General features: G+C 48.1%; 1 protein-coding gene across 4 annotated transcripts in view; it reads right to left on the bottom strand.

Annotated features, from left to right (window-relative positions):
* Positions 1–17,010, bottom strand: part of CLSTN1 (calsyntenin 1) — an 89,653-nt gene that overhangs the window by 22,764 nt on the left and 49,879 nt on the right. For 2 of the 4 annotated variants that reach the window (XM_078452461.2, XM_078452463.2), the window contains exons 3-9: positions 8,722–8,751; positions 7,317–7,512; positions 5,717–5,925; positions 3,968–4,117; positions 3,655–3,840; positions 858–1,106; positions 370–491 (exon numbers count right to left, since the gene is read on the bottom strand). In XM_078452461.2, the coding sequence (XP_078308587.1) occupies positions 370–491; positions 858–1,106; positions 3,655–3,840; positions 3,968–4,117; positions 5,717–5,925; positions 7,317–7,512; positions 8,722–8,751 (1,142 nt within the window). The remainder of the gene's footprint in view (positions 1–369; positions 492–857; positions 1,107–3,654; positions 3,841–3,967; positions 4,118–5,716; positions 5,926–7,316; positions 7,513–8,721; positions 8,752–17,010) is intronic. The other 2 variants (XM_078452462.2, XM_078452464.2) reach the window with 1 other exon arrangement.

The raw sequence follows: 17,010 nt of genomic DNA, 5'->3' as shown, positions 1-17,010 counted from the left end.
TGATCTCGCGGTCCGTGAGTTCAAACCCCATGTCAGGCTCTGTGCTGACAGCTCAGAGCCTGGAGCCTGTTTCGGATTCTGTGTCTCCCTCTCACTGTGACCCTCCCCCGTTCATGCTCTGTCTCTCTCTCTGTCTCAAAAATAAATGTTTAAAAAATAAAAAAATAAAAATAAGAAAAAAGACTATAGTTACTGTAACAGAACTGTGCCCAAAGTGTCTACATACATTGCAAAAATTTTTTTATATTTTTATATTTATTCATAAATATAAATATACACTGCCCATGAACAGCCGGTCCCGTATGAAGTTGCAATACCCAGTTATACTCTCGGAAAGGTCATAAACCCGTGAGTTTTCCAGGCACTCACCTGATTCAATTTCCAGTGGAATTCTGCAGGTTTGTATTTCTTCTCTTCTGAAGGATCCTGACGGAGGAGGAAAGTGAGGCGGCAGCCGTGGACGTACAGTGAATAATGGTGCCGGTTCATGTCTGCCGAGAGAAATCCTCCTGGTAAGCTGCCAGCTTAATACCCAAAGGAGAAATAAAAGCTATTTCCTTAATGGATTTTGAAGACGCGGTTCTATCATTTACCCGCATAAATGAACTCTCCAGTCGGGCCAAGGCAGGGTTTGGAAACAGATACACTTGGGTTTGACTGAGAAGTGGGGCCCAACTCACGGAGTAAAACTAACCACCCAACGGCAGTACAGTATCTCGAGGGCGGAGAGCCCTCGCACAGAGCACAGAAAAATGTGTGTCACCAGGAGCCTTTCGGGGAAGAAGAAGGGGTCTTGCTTCCAGCGACCACCGCGGCGGCCACTCAAGGACGACGCCCTGACTGTAAGATTAACCTACCTGTTCTGTCTGAACTACAGAGAATGGTCTCCTTCTTCCTGCCAAAAGGCCCATGCCTCATCCACACGGAAATCGTAAAAGGCTCTTTCGGGTTGACAGAAACGACACCATCTGGGATCCTCACTGCTTGGGTGCCGTTGAACTCGAAGACCTGGTCACTGTCGTGGCCGTTGTCAGTGGGGAGGCCGACAGTCCAGTTCAAGGACCCACTTGGGGACGGGAGCAGCTCGGTGGTGCCAGACGCAGCGCCTAAGCCGACACGGTTAACAATACACACAACGTGAAGGACTCGGAAGGTAGAAGAGTCTCGAGGCCACACTAAGGGCAACATCCTATCTTCCAGTTACACAGTGTGCTAGCTTCTGCTTATGTTCCTTAAAAATAAGGGTTTTTATTTTTTTTTAAATCATAAATAATAACTAACTGTGGATACTTTTGCTTAAAGGAAAAAAAGGGGTGCCTGCGTGGCTCAGTCGGTTGAGCATCCAGCTCTTGATTTCAGTTCAGGTCATGATCCCATGGTTCATGAGGTCGAGCCCTGCACTGGGCTCTGCACTGAGAGCACGGAGCCTGCTTGGAATTCTCTCTCTCCCTCTCTCTGCCCTTCCCCCTCTTGTTCTGCCTCGGGGAAAAAAAAAAAAAACTTTAAAGAAAGGATAAAAGGAAGAGAGCATTACTTGTAATCCCACCCAAATATATCCACTATTTAAAAAAAAAATTTTTTTTAAGTTGGCTTTGTACCCAGCATGGAGCCCAACATGGGGCTTGAACTCACAACCCTGAGATCGAGACCTGAACGGACATCAAGAGTAGGATGCTCATTGTGGGGCGCCTGGGTGGCTCAGTCGGTTAAGCGTCCGACTTCGGCTCAGGTCACGATCTCGCGGTCCGCGAGTTCGAGCCCCGCGTCGGGCTCCGGGCTGATGGCTCAGAGCCTGGAGCCTGCTTCCGATTCTGTGTCTCCCTCTCTCTCTGCCCCTCCCCCGTTCATGCTCTGTCTCTCTCTGTCTCAAAAATAAATAAACGTTAAAAAAAATTTAAAAAAAAAAAAAAAAAAAAAAAAAAAAAAAGAGTAGGATGCTCAACCAACTGAGGCATCCAGGCACCCCCCAAATATATCCACTATTAACATCTGGGTGCAAACACTTCCAGTCTTTTCTCTACGAATATACACGTTATAAAAAATAGAGTCCTACGATGTATAAAGGTACACACATTCCCATTAGTATTTTCCTATAGCACATTTTTAAATGTCTGAGCATTTCACTGCACCGATACAGTGTGACTTATTTAACTGATCTCCTTGGCAAACACTGAGACTGTCCCCACTCTTTTCTATGACAAACCCTGCCTTCACGAGGACCTCCGTGTGATCCGCGATTATTCCCTTAGCATCAATTCCTAGAAATGGAATCAGTGAACCAAGGAACATGAAAAAAATCTGCAGCTATTGTTACACGCTGCCAAGCTCATTTTTCTTTTAAATGTGCCCACGGAAGAAGACTTTGGGAGCTCTCCCCATCACCTGGTCCTCTGTTCCTAGGAGCAGCACGACCTCACGTGCGACCTCGGTCAAATGCCAGTGCCTGCCCCTTTCTTCCTAAAAGTGAGAGCTTCTCCCCCTCCTCTCCCAACTGAATTCCTCAGTAAAAATGAGGTCAACACCACCTCCTTGGTGGGCCTGATGGGCACACTGAATGAAGGAAACATACAGAAATGCAGAGTGTGTAGGAAGCACCCATGGGGGAAATTCTTTCCATTCTTCCTCCCTACCTGTAAACTGTTCTGCTGAGGAAATGTTCACTTAATGCCATAAAAAATCATGGCACTAGAGAGAGAAAATAAATTTTAAACGTTACACTTAAATGTACGTAGTTTAAAATATGTCCCAGACCTCTCACCTTCCATGTAGATCTCAGTACGTGACTATGTGGACCCAGAGTCAGGCAACACGGAGAATATTAACCATTAGGATGAGCCAGCAGAGGATAAACTCTTTCGTTTTGCATATTCCAGTTATGTAAGAAATCTAGTTGCTCGATCCTACAGGCCGTATCAGGCCGGTGGAAAGACGGGGACGTGGGAAAACGCCGCCCGCAGAGCTGACGCCAAGTAGCTCCTGAGGCACAAAATACCCTCTGAGCACGGACGGCTCATCTCAGTTACGGGGGTTTCGCTGCTGGCCAAGCGGCACACTCTTCCTCGGCATTTTCCACGACAGGCATCCATACCTCACCTCTACCTCATTCAGATAAACCAGAAAAACACCCACAACTATTGGTGAAGACGGAGGGCAAGGCTTCGATGGGATTCGTAACCACGGGGTCTCTGGATTTCACATAATGTCTGTGGTAAACAATCTGCTGAGACTCAGAATTAGACGTGAGCGTCCGTAGTTTCGGCTTTCTACTTCTCGTTTGCCAAAAGCTATTGCTTTATCTGTATTTTTTTCTTCGGTCCTTAGATAAACATCTCATTTCGAACTCACTCTACTTACATAATCCCTCTCTTTTGATTATCCTCAACGTACGTTAGAGAAACACTTTCCTCGCATCACCGGCTCCTAAAATGCACACGCATGTAACATTCTGAACAGGCTGTAAGGGGTTTATGTACCTCCTGAAGCCCATCCAGCATGACAATTAGCCAAGGCAGTAACAGCCGTGTCAGAAAGTCAGAGTCTGTTCCGGTTCAGGGTTATAGACAACCCCCCCACCCCCGCCCCCGCCCCCACATAACTCTCTTCCACCTGAAAGGGTGTCTCTCGCCCTCACCGAAGACCACCAGGCCCCCTTACCGCACAGCCGGTGAAGAGACTGCTCGGAGTAGGTGTCACGGTCACAGCCTTTCCCGATGTGGCCGGTCTCCAGCTCCACCGTCGCCTGCACTGAGGCCACGGGTTCGTCGCACGTCTCCAGGTGGACATTTGGGAAGAGGGCCAAAGAGCCCGTGCCAGGCTCATATTCGATCCTCTTGTTCCATCCTGTGTGGGTCCACAAACCCGGGAAGGAGGGAAGGAGGGAAGGAAGGAGGAAGACTCACACTTTAGGGCCCTCTGGTATGCGACGTGTCAGAACAGGTGTGAGAGCAGAAAGGAGAATGAAGCTCACCTTGCCACCCGGGGGTGCAGGTGGGCTTGACGCTGACCTTCACCAAGACATCTTCCGCTGCCCTTCTCTTCCCGCAATCGTAGGCGGTGATGGTCAGCTTGTACTGGTGTTCTTTCCCATAGTTTAGCTTCTCTGTGTTTTTTATGTAACCTTCCAGAGGGGAAACAAACAACAGTGAGAAGGCAAAGTTGTGCTGAAACACAAAGCACACCTGCTCTGGGGCACCTGGGTGGCTCAGTCAGTTAAGCATCCGACTTTGGCTCAGGTCACGATCTCATGGTCCGTGAGTTCGAGCCCCACATTGGGCTCTGTGCCGAAAGCTCAGAGCCTGGAGCCTGCTTGCGATTCTGTGTCTCCCTCTCTCTCTGCCCCTTCCCCAGTCACAGTCTGTCTCTCTCTCTCTCTCAAAAATAAATAAACATTAAAATATTTTTTTTAAATAAAAGCACAAAAAACAAAGTACATGTGTTCTAAGTGTTATAAACACGGACACGGAAATCAACCTGACACTCGAGATAATTAATGCTCGGTCTTGCTTTCCTGCGCTTGAACGCACACTAAATCCATCTTTAAGGGCTGTTAAAACAGAAGGAATGAATCTACACAATTCGACCTCCATTTATTCTTATAGTTTTTCTTCTTTGGTTTTATATGCGCTTTACGATTAAGTATTTAACATATGAGAGAATAAAGAAAAGTAATTCCAGTACTTCAAATACTAAATACTAGATGAAGCTGCATTAAATACTTCTTGCTCAAAGATTTACTGTGTGTGTGTGTGTGTGTGTGTGTGTGTGTCACAGAGACAGGAAGAGAGAAAGATTCCCTACCCCCACCTGCTAGAACAGAAGCCTGCTTCTGAGTATGGGTACAGACGTCTGCAAAGTGTTTGCAATGTCCGTAATTTCATCAAAGATTCTGGACTGTGCATTAACAACAGAGACACTGCATCACCATCAAGAGGCCATAACCTAATAAAAAAAAAAAAGCTGAGCTCCAGCATGAGTTCATTCTGCTCAATTACAAAGGACTGGAGCACCTGGCAGTAAGGCAGAAACCTTCGTCTTCAAGATGAGACAGAAGATCCAAATCTAATGGAGAGCAGAAGACAGACCAACTAAAGGTCAGTCTTTTCAGATGCACTTTGATAGAGAAGTGAGAAAGTACAGATTAAAAACATGTTAGGTGGGGGGTTTTTTATTAGACCTTGGCGGAAGAAGGAAAAATAGGGCGCCCAAAAAAAGAACCCATGACTTCAGGTGCCAACAAAAAGGCTTTCAGGGGACAGAGCGAAAAAATATTTATCTGAAACTCACACACCATTCGGTCTCTGCTACGGAATGAATACCTGTCCCCTCCAAATCTGAATGCTGACAACCCCCAATGTGATATTAGGAGGTGGTGCCTAGGGGAGGAACTTAGGGTTAGATGAAGTCGTGAGTGTGGGGCCCCCATACCGGGATCCCAGAGGGCTCTCTCCCCGCTCTGTGAGGACGCAGAGAGAAGATGGCCACCTGGGAACCGGGCCTCGGGTCCTCAGCAGACACTGAATCTGCCAGCACCTTGATCCCGGTCTCCCGGCCTCCGGAACAGTGCGAACTGTTGACTGTTTGAGCCCCCAGCTCACGGTACTTTGCTACAGCATCCTGAAGGGATGGATGAAGCCGGTCTCCAATCTGAGTTTCGCCGACGTGCGGAACTGCCAATGGACCGTCACCTTGGCGAGGAAGGCCTGTTCCTCTGACTCACCATCTTTGTCGATAGCAAACGGCACGTCTGGAGTGACGACTTCATAGCTGCATATCTGGCTGAACTGGGGGGAGCAGTCGGCGTCCACGGCCTCCACCCTCAGGATGCTGTCATACTGCTTCCCCTCGATGACGGTCGCTTTGTAGGACTTCTCCTTGAACACAGGTGCATATTCGTTCACATCGTTCACCTGGATATGGACAGTTGCTCTGGAAGAAGAAAAAAAGCTGTGTGTTCGGTTTGTTTTTTTAACCCAAAGTACACCAGTTCTGCCCCGTTTTTATGTTTCCTTTTGCTAATATCTTACTTCATGAAGTTTGTATGATGGAGAAAAAAATTACACTAGTCACTGTTGTTATTTTACCATGGAGAGGACTTCAGAAAGTTAAAATAGGAATTTAAGTTGATTCTTCCAGGTCCTAGGAGTAAAATGGCTGGTAAAAAAAAAAAAAAGGCAGTAAAATAAGAGACTTGGAGACTTGGGGTTTTCTTAACAATACGGGACAGGGCATGCAGAAGGGAGATAAACTAGATCAGACAAAATTAGACCCAAAGGAAGAAGGAGTAAGACATAGATAGAAGATGGGAAACGTGGATGGGGAGTCTGATCAGGAGCATGGAAACCAATCCCGTCCCGCTTCTAGGGAATGGAGACGGCTCGCAGCCCACTGTTGCCCATGACCCACTAACTGATCCAACAAACGAAGGTCCTCCAAGCGACCTCAGTGCTCCCTCCCTGGCCGACCCCATGCTGCCCTTCCACCTCCCCGTCTTGGGCATGAGAAAACTAAGGCACCACAGACTTGGCTACAAAGAGAGGAAAGGGTCAGTCTCAGGGCTACTGATCCGGGCGTGTTTCTGACTCAGACAGGATCTCTGACCCACAGAAGGCTTTTTCAAGGACAACAGTAATATCGCACGGTGTGAAAAGGATGAGGAGTAGTTCTCTGGCACTCAGCACCCCCAGTGTGCACCAAGACCCTCCACACCCAACGCCGCGCATCCTCCTGACCCTCACGATGGGTCTCGTGGCAGCGTGCCCCTCTCTCCCTAGCCCAGGAGCCAAGTAGAAACCGAGACTCAACAAGACGAAAACTTGCCCCATGCCGAAGGGACAGAAAGTGGCGGAGAAAAGACTGGAATTCTAAACCCAGGTCTAGTTCAGAGTCCTGTCTGTTCCACGAGCAGTTCTCAAAGGATATGGATATGAACACGTCCAGGATGGGGCGCCAAAGTCAGCCCGCTCCCACCAGCATGAACGAATGCTCTGCCCTTTGAATTTGCGGGAAAAAGAAACCTAACAACAAAATATCCTCCTGGAGGAAAAAATGGGCTTTCCAGATTTTCAGTGCAGAGCTCTAGTTTCTGTCATTAGAGTGCTGGGTGGGATAAAACTGCCCATTCATTTGCTTATTCGACAACTAATGCTGCAGGGTAAACAGACAGGATTCCTATCCTCAAGGAGCTTACAATTTCAGCGGAGAGCCAGAAATACCTTCTGCCTCATCTCTAAGAACACAGAAAGTCTCGGGGACACAGAAAGAAAGCAAGGGTCAGTACTGCTTTCTTCGCACGCGCTCTCTCTGGTCAGCTTACTTACTTATGAGACTTTTTCGCGTTGGCGCCATCCGGCCCCTGGCCGCAGTCATAGGCCTGGATGGTGAATGTGTAGTCTTTCTGCAGTTCGCAGTCCAGTTTCTCTTTTGAGCGAATTATTCCCTCGCCAGTGGACTTATCCACTACCACTGCATCAAAGGGGACATTCTGCCCATGAATTTTAAATCCACAAATCTCACCTAGGGAGTCAAAGCAGCGCACGTTAGAATTTCTGCCCCCCGGAGTCTGCGTGCTCCCCTCCCCCTTCCCATACCTACCCCCCCCCCCCCCCCCCCCGAAAAGAAATGACAACAGTTCGGCAGCCAGGGGTTTAGAGGGTCTGTGGACAAAGCAAGGGCACTGTGCTTGGACAGGGATAAGTTCTGGGGCTTTAGTAAAAAGAAGCATGTTCTCGCTTTCCAAGCAACTTGCTTAACTTTGCATCCATTCATGCAGGAATACAAAAGAGAGAAAGAGAAAATATAGACAGGCATTTCACAGGAGTACTTAAGATGGCTCCAGGGTAAAAGTAGTCTCATTAGCAAACAGCCACGGCCTGGTAACGCAGAGCAACTGTCCCCAGCTACTGGGGACAGCCGGGCAGCGATTTTGATTTAGACCAGAGAGAAGGCTAAAATGCAGTTAAGTGTTGAGAGAGGAAGGAGGGTAACATAAAAGGTTCAGCACCGTAATTACAGAAATTCTGTCAAAAAAAAAAAAAAAAAAAAAAAAAAGTCAAAAGAAACAAGTCTTCCTGTGCAATGAGCCTGGCTAAAATTAGGGAATCAAAACAAACTACTAAATGAGAAAGGTAGAAATACCAACTTTTCAGGCATCCATTTCAACAGCTATGGTTTACTATGAAGATCGGTTCCATCACAGGGAGGGATTTGCTAGACTTGCCTTGGTTTCCAAAGCTAGCCTATCAGACCTGCGAAACAAGCCTGCCTGGGGACATCAGGACATCAGCACCTGGAAGTTGGCTCACAAGCTTAATGAGGGGTGAAATCTAGGTGTCCATTCTTGCCGGTGGGAGAACATTAAGTCTTTTGATGTATACGTATATGTTCAAAAAAAAAATGTATTTCATGTAAAAATAAGGCTGCACTCTTCCAAAATTACAACTCCTAGAAAATGGTTACAAAGTGAATCTCGTAAGTTCAATTAAGAAACGAATGTACAGTATTATCCGTACAGTTCAAATGGATGTCTGATTTCTAGATATTTCTGACCAAGGGTTTGGTTACATACAATTTCCATCAATATATTTAAAAATAGAAACAAAGTAGGAGAATAAATCAGGGTAAAAGAGCATGACAGTTTCTTCTGTTTAAGGGCTGATTCCCAATTTTATAAACAAAGTTAGTGGGTTAATATTCATAGGAGGGATAGAAAGAACCCTTTATCACCTTCTTTGGTGACTGTCACCTCAAAACTCTCTAAAGGGAGAAAAGATAAACCCATGTCAGTAATGCAGGAAAGAATAAAGACGGAACAATAAGGAAAAAAGTCAAAGATGCACATATTACACAGAAAAGCTTGACATAAATTCAACCATCAGCTCCGGGCCACTCGTAGACTCCCAACAGCAAAACCGGACCCTCGGCAGCAGAATGTTTCTGAACGCAACTTACCACAAACCACTATGTAATTTTGAAATTACACCGACCTATAGATGAAATCTGCTATAAAGATTGATTCGTAACGCCCTCAGGTGTCGTTTGGGCTTTTCTTCTAACCAACACTTTCACGATAACGGTTCATAAGTAAACATATTTGTTATTTTACAATTTTCGGATTTTTCATTTTCAAACTAAGTTCTTGCGGCTCGATTCTGGTAACGCTCAACTCAGCATGAGACAAGAGGAAACAAAAAACAAACATTTGGAGCAAAGGGTTTGGCTAAATAACAAGGGCTTAAGGAACCCGACCAAGGCAACTAACGTAAGCCACCCCCTCTTGTAACCGAACACGTGCTTCACCGCGAACTGAAACCAGATTCATTGCTAGCTTTGGTGACGCCGCAATGATCACGGCTTCTAGTGAAAACGCTGTCCTAACAAGTCCACACAAGTGGTGCCTGCTCACCCCAGGGCGGCTGCAGACGAGTTGTGACAACGTGCAGAGGCCAGGAGGTCAGGAGGGGACAGAGCCGGCTCACTGGGGCACCTTCTCTCCACAAAAAAGCATCGTACCCTGAATTCTTACCATGTATCTGTATACCCATGAACAGTGTTTCATTTTGCTTGTTTTTAAGGTTTGAAAAATGCTATCACATTGTAGGCAACTTTTGGGACTTGCTTTTCCCCTCAGCCTTGTGCATCTAGGATTCATTCACCCCTGTTGGCGGAAGGCTATAGTGTATTTCTTTCCACTATGTTCAGCAAGAATCCAAGGAGTTCTGGCAGGTCAAGTGCTTGAGACACCGCCTGGCTTAAAGAAAGCACCCAACAAATAAATGTTTGCTCTTACTGTAATTATTTTCCATCCTGTGACTATACCGTAATTCCAGTTTCCTGCTACTGAACTTTCTGTGGTAGAGATTTCTAACCACGCTTCCTGCTGTCGCTGTGGGTCTTGTGCTGCCCAAAACAGGAGCCACTAGGCGCGTGGGTTAAAATTAAATTTAAATTCATATTAAAATTGAATAATATTAAAAAAAATCAGTTTCTCGGGGCACGTGGGTGGCTCAGTCGGTTAGGCATCCGACTCCTGATTTCATTCAGCTCACGTCATGGCCTCATAGTTTGTGGGTTTGAGCCCCGCATCGGGCTCCATGCTAACAGCAAAGAGCCTGCTTGGGATCCTCTCTCTCTGTGCCCCTCTCCCACTCGCTCTCACTTGTATGCATGCGCTCTTTCAAAATAAATAAACAAACGAGAAACTGGTGATCCAGATCCGCATAATCTGAGTTGGCATAACTGACTGACTTGAGGGTGCCTTCCCGACAAAGCCCGCTGCACAGATTAGTGCAGATTTAAGACCCCAGGATGAGGTATCTGACTTGGATAAGGCTCCCTACATACTGCACTGCTTAATCAAAGTATAAAGACACTCATTCAAGCAATGTCCTTGGGACTGTTTCTGATCATGAGATTATCATGAGAAGTGGAACTGTTTGCCAAAAGATGTACACTCCCTAAATCTCTCCTTCGAGGCTGGGAGGAGGGAGGAGAACTCAGAGAGTAGGAAGCTGATGGGGTGTTTTAATTTTCTTAAAAAAAAATTTTTTTTTTTACATTTATTTATTTTTGAGAGACAGAGAGAGACAGAGCACTACTTGGGGAGGGATAGAGAGGGAGACACAGAATCTGAAGCAGGCTCCAGGCCCCGAGCTGTCAGCACAGAGCTTGACGTGGGGCTCAAACCCACGAACTGTGAGATCATGACCTGAGCTTAACCCACTGAGCCACCCAGGAGCCCCTGGGGTATTTTAATTTTATACTTCAGTTGTCCGGGGGAGGTTTCGCTGATAATGTCTGAGTAGAAACCAGAGGGAGCTAAGGAAGCAAGCCACATGCTTATCTAGGGAAGAATTTCAAACAAAGGGGACAGCAAGTGCAAAGGCCCTGAGGCAGGCCTGGGCCTGGCCTGGCTTAGGCACTACTGCAGTGGCTGAGCGAAGGGGAGAGAAGGTGAAGCCAGACGAAGATGAGTAATGTGAAGCCATAGCGGCTGCTACAAGAAGTGAAGTCTGTCCTCCAAGTGAGAAGGAATGACTGGAAAGTTTTATGCAGAGAAAAAAATCAATACGGTTTATATTTTAAAGAACCCAACTGGCTGCCATGGTGAAAATAAACCAAATGTAAGCAGGCAAAGGGGCCGTGCTGGCTGGCTCGGTTAGCAGAGCATGGGCTTTTGATCTCGGCGTTGCAAGTTCAAGCCCCATGTTGGGTGTAGAGATTAGTTAAAAATAAAATCTTTAAGAAAAAGATATGTGTATCTATATGGCAAAAATGGTTACTGGAGTAACACAGGCACGAGAAGCTGAAGCCAGAACCAGGGGTGTGCAGGGTGGTGAGAAACAGTCAGATGCAGGGTGTGTTTTGCAAGTACGGACAATACTGTGGGATTATGAGCGAGAACCCCAAGGATTAATAAACTGCCTTCGGCCAACATGGAAGAGAAGGGCCGGATGGGGGGAGTGGGAATCCGAGCTTCGGCTGTGAACATGCATCGGTATTACGATTTGTTACAGAATCGCACCTCAAAGGTAGGAATATCCAGTAAAAGAATATACGTTGTTTCGAAACTCACTGTGTCTGGGCTGCTCTCTGCAAGACTGGATCTATTTATAATGAGCACAACAAAAGTGTGCACTTGTCCTTTCTACAAATCCGTGCCTGTCTGGAGTATTAACGGAGCTACTGGAACAACGGGCTATACCAAAAGTACGTGGCGCCTCAAGTCCACGGGTGCTTATTAAATTGCTGGCAGGCTGGGCCCTTCTGCCTAGAATGACTTGAAAAACCATCTGGCCAGAGGGCAGCACGGGCCTCACACTCGGGCGGACATGGGCTTTCTCCACCGTGTGACGCTGAACGTTGTAAGCCTGCCACGCTGTCACCTGCAGACCTGGCGGTATACCCACTTGGCGGGCCCACCTCTTTCTTCCACCCACAACCTCGGTTTCAATGAGGGAGACAGGCCCGAGGGCAGCAAGGTGAGGGGCAAGTAAACAAAGGAAAATACTGCCGTCTTTCGGAAGACATGTGGTAAGGGCCGAACGCAGGCAGTCTCAGGAGGAAACGTGGGGATTTTCAGGACCGGCAGGGCCTGGAAACCAGCCGGACAGAGAGAGGGGTCTGGGGTAGCTCCCTGGGTTTTGGCTGCTGGCACCAGTTAAGGAACTAAGGCCCAGAGGTCTGCTCCACGTATTCTCACCAACTCCCTGCTTGTTTCTTTGCTTGAGTATTTGAAAACATTTTTTTAATGTTTATTTATTTTCGAGACACAGCACGAGCCGGGGAGGGGCAGAGAGAGAGGGGGAGACACAGCATCCGAAGCAGGCTCCAGGCTCCGAGCTGTCAGCACAGAGCCCGACGCGGGGTTTGAACCCGTGAACCGTGAGATCGTGACCTGAGCTGAAGTCAGATGCTTCACTGACTGAGCCACCCAGGCGCCCTTCGCTGGAATATTTTAAGGCCAGACTTCAATGCATACAATGTTCACTAGACAGACTTTCGTCAACAGAACTACAGCAACGTGGCTCAGCCAACAAAATTAACAATTCCTGAGGTATTTTCATAGTATCCAACTACACTCAGTTTACGATCTTCCTCTCCCCAGCCAGGGACCAGGTTGTTACTTTCTGTCCCCATTCTTTTAGGAGCTGATGTTTCAAGTTGTCATAACCCATTCTTCCCTCTTTCCTCCGACCTTGTACCTACAGCCCTATTAGTTACATACACATGACAGCTACCTACGTGTATTACACGTGTCCCATGGCATCACACCCCGGTGACTCTGCCCCTCTGTGTTCCCAGGGCTTCTCCCCTGGACTCAGCCTTCCCTCAGCCTTTGCGAGGAAGGACCTCTCAAAGTCACGTCTCCCACTCTCTTCTTCCTGCCCTGCCCCTTCCCACCCAATTCAGACCACCTACTACCACTGCTCTGCCAGGTAAGCCCGCAGAAACCCTGCTCTCTTCTTGTACGCAGGGCCCCACCAGCATTCCCGATGACGTCTTCAGGTGTGCTGGCCTCTGAATACACAGACCTCTCTTCCCTGTCATTCCCCAAGAGCATGCGAAATAGTCAAAAGTTTACTGAAGCACTTTTTTTTTTTTTTTTTTAAAGCAAACCATAAAAACAGAATGACAGATAAACCCAAGAAAGTATACATTTGACTTCTCAATGTCCAAAGTCATGTCCAGGGTTCCTGGCTCACACTGGTAGCCCTCCCTTTCCCTTTGAGAAACCTCGGTTTCAGGCTGGCCCTGCCTTCTCTCCACATCTTCTTCCAAACTGGAGTATGGCCCCGCGCTACGCGCGACACTGGAAGGGTGTCTCTAGCCTATCCTACAGTCTCCCAGATCCCAGGGAACCCTGCCCTCATATACACTCCTTATGTAAGTCACTAGTGCCGGCTCGGACAGTTAGGGTTCCAAGAGAAAGGGGACTCCGGTGAAAAGCCATCAGCAGCAGCTCGTGGAATTGACTGAACGCCAGGGAAAAGGACTTGGAAACAGCCAGAAGCAAGGCGGGGACAGAGACAGGACTCCCAGAGCAAAACAGCCTGGGTGGCTGGGATACGACAGCAAACGGCGTTAGTGTCTTGGACCCTCTGCTCAGTGTTCTCGTCCAAGAGGGAAGCATCTGGTCGGCCCAGCCTGGGCTTGTATGCGCTTGGCTGGCAAAGTCGGGGTCATGGACTGTGGATCCACCAACCTGGACTCGGTGGGAAAGAGGTCAGGGGTCGTTAAGAAGCTGAGCACATGTATGCTCGCATGTGCTGAGCAGCAAGCGTCCACCACGATGTCCCTGCTAATCCCACTCTTGTCCCTAACCCACTTCTCTCTATGCGGCCCTGGTGCCCATGCTCCCAGCTGCAGCCCAGCTCCCAGGCTGACCCTGATTTTCAGTGACGTCTGACTTCTTTGCTTACTGGTCCAGGCTAATTTCTGGCACAAGCTCACATGTTGCTCAGATCAGAGCAGTTTTCCAAGACGCCTTAAACGTGCCGCTGAGCAACAACCACCACACCCCCAAGGGTCACCCTGCACAACCCGAGGACACCGCCCTGGCGGCTCCTCACTGGCTACAGTAAGGCTCTCAAATGTCAGCGTGCCAAGAACAGCCTGAGGAGCTTGTTAAAAATGTGGTTTGTCAAGCTCCAGCCCCAGAAACTCTGACTCAGTAGCAGCTCTGGGGTGGAGCCCAATAATCTGCATTTTTAACGAGTGCCATCTGATGGTTCCAACGCAGGCAGGCCGTAGTCTACACTTGAGAGACGGGCCTGTCCGTGGCTTCCGAACCTCGCTGTCTGGTTACAGATTTCTCAGGCTCTCCTGGAGGCACAGACTCAGCCACGAGGACACCTGCACTGGACGCACGGCCTGGGCGATCCGGACATGGTGTAAACCCACATGCGCAGCACATCCCGTCTACTCAGCCTGGCAGCAGAGATCTCGTGGCCCCAAGCGGACTTCAATCCTCCGCTCCTGTGCCGGGCGCTCACCCCGCCCACTGACTATTCATCCCTCCCTTTGGAAGCCCCTCTGGTTCCCAGCCTTGCTCCTGTTTTCCCCCTACCTGCCCCGTGTTCATAAGCTCTACCCACCCTAACGCCCGCTTACTTCTGTACCCTCTTTAACCAACCTCCTGTTGCCTTTTTAGGACGCCAGTCCAGACTGGGTGTTGCCTCTCTCGCTGGGTATCTCAGCGTTGACTTAACTCTTTGTCAATGCTGGTTCTGCTTTCTCATCTAGATTACTGGCTGCTTTGGGAACAAGAACGCACTTTTATGCTTTTTTATATTCTCTAGGAGATCTGGCACGGCTACCTAACATTTACTGATTACTATTCCAAACCTCTCCTGGAGGCATCCAGAATGAATTCACTCTAGTCCATAACTTAACATGGAGTTTCTGTCCTAATGTCCAGATACTTAAAACCATTAACTCAACGGGGGCACCTGGGTGGCTCAGTCGGTTGAGCGTCCAACTTCGGCTCAGGTCATGATCTCACGGTTCGTGAGTTCAATCCCCACGTCAAGCTAGCTGCTGTCAGCACAGAGCCTGCTTCGGACCCTCTGCCCCCCTTCTCTCTGCTCCTCCCCCACTTGCACTCTTTCAAAAATAAATAAGACACTAAAGAAAAACCGCTAACTCCATGGAGTACTGCCTAATTTTGGGCTGAACCACATGAGATTTCTGGCACTCCATTTTTTCAAATATTTGCTATTTTCAATATACAAAAATGGTGATTTCATTTGGCTTAACTGAATACATCCAACTGACTGCAGCAAAAACGTCTGCCTAGTTGCACATGTTAAAAAAGCTAAAGTGGGTGGTCATGTGCCGCAGTCAACCCCACAGGCCTCATCAGGACACATGAGTCACACGAACTGCACAGAATACAGAGAAAAGAATCACAGATCTGTGTTGGTTCTAATTAAATATCAACAAAGATAAAGTTCCCATTCTTGCCCTGAAACTTCTTTCGGATTCTCTTCGTATCATAATTGTTTCATCTTATAGGTTACCCGAACTCCGTCTGGGAAGGCAGGAAAAAATGCTGACATGGAACCGGCTTGTACAGGGAAGGGCCTGAAAACAAGGGGCAGGGGCGGAGAGGGAAGCCTGGGCTTGTCATACAGGCAGTGAGGCGAGAGGACGGTCAAAACAGCAGCACCAGGGCCTACACGGTATGGGCTCTTAACTCAAATATATCAAATACACAATGTATGTATATTTGTGTGTATATATACAACAAATGTATCAACTACACAATATATTTTCATACCCACATCTACTCAGGATATTAGCAGATTAAGGAAAAGGGGTGAGTAAGGACCTGACTCATCTTAACTTCCTAAAATAGCTGCCAAGTACCGAGACTTTAGCCTCTTGATTTCCCCCATGAAAACAATCTGGCTAGACAGACGCTGTCATCGTTCAACACGAACGCCTGATTGGTGACAGTTTACAACGCACTCTAGAGACTAAGCTTCCGATGTTACACATGTATTTATTTGGGGGCTTTGACGAGTTACCCCTGGCGGTTTTGTTACTCACACTCACATCCCGTGACGGGACACGACTGTGAACCGGGACGTCTCCAGAGTTTCCAAGGTAACGTCAGGGAAGCGCACACGGTGAACGTGTGAATCCACACTGGAGTCAGACCGTCTGGCTGGAAGGCAGCCCTGTCGCTTACGAGCTGTGCCACCGTGGGCAAAGCCGTTCGTGCCTCCTACGGATTCTGTGGGGCACTGGGGCACAACCACCCCACCCCCCATGCTGGCCCGGGGGGTGGGGATTAAATGAAGACCAAGGCTGCCATGCCGCTGACAGACAAGCTCCGTCCTCCCCTGCCTCATCAGGGAAGCCGGGAGCAGCCAGAGTGCCTCCTGTAGGGGACCGTTGAGAAGAATCCGAAGAAGTAACCCACGCAGACCCCTTAAAACAGGCTCCGCCACACTGTTAAGAGCTCAGCAAGTGTTGGATGCCACCGCCACCCCCCGCCCCCAGCACCCTCATGGGGGTAAATCAAATTCAATGTCATTACCAAAATCAATCTAAGATCGAAATAGGCCTCCAGATCTGGCCTCTGCCTTACCCAAAAGACTACCTAAGAAAGTTAGTGAGAAAATAGAACACTATGAAGACTATCACAGAAAAACGCAAACATATCTCTCACAGAATGTTAAACACAAATGTATTTTTTTAAGATTCTATTACTAATAACAATGGCAGCAAACACTGTATGTATGGAGCACTTACTATGTACCAGGCATCGTTTCAAGCTTTTCACATTCATCAATAAATAGGCTAATAATCCCAGCATCCCATGAGGTACGTGACACTGCTATCCTTGTTTTACAGACGATCAAACTGAGACACAGAGACGGTGAGTAATTTGCCCAAGGCCATCCAGCCAGGAGTGGCAAAGGCAGGACTCAAGTCCGGGCCAGCCGGGTCTGTTCCTGATGCATCTGTCCGCTCCGGCCTCATGGGGGCAGTGTCGCGTGCTGCGGC

Source organism: Panthera onca, chromosome C1 (genome assembly GCF_046562875.1).
Source record: "Panthera onca isolate mPanOnc1 chromosome C1, mPanOnc1 haplotype 2, whole genome shotgun sequence".
NCBI classification, from domain to species: Eukaryota; Metazoa; Chordata; class Mammalia; order Carnivora; family Felidae; genus Panthera; species Panthera onca.
This window is presented reverse-complemented; position numbering and strand designations above follow the sequence as displayed.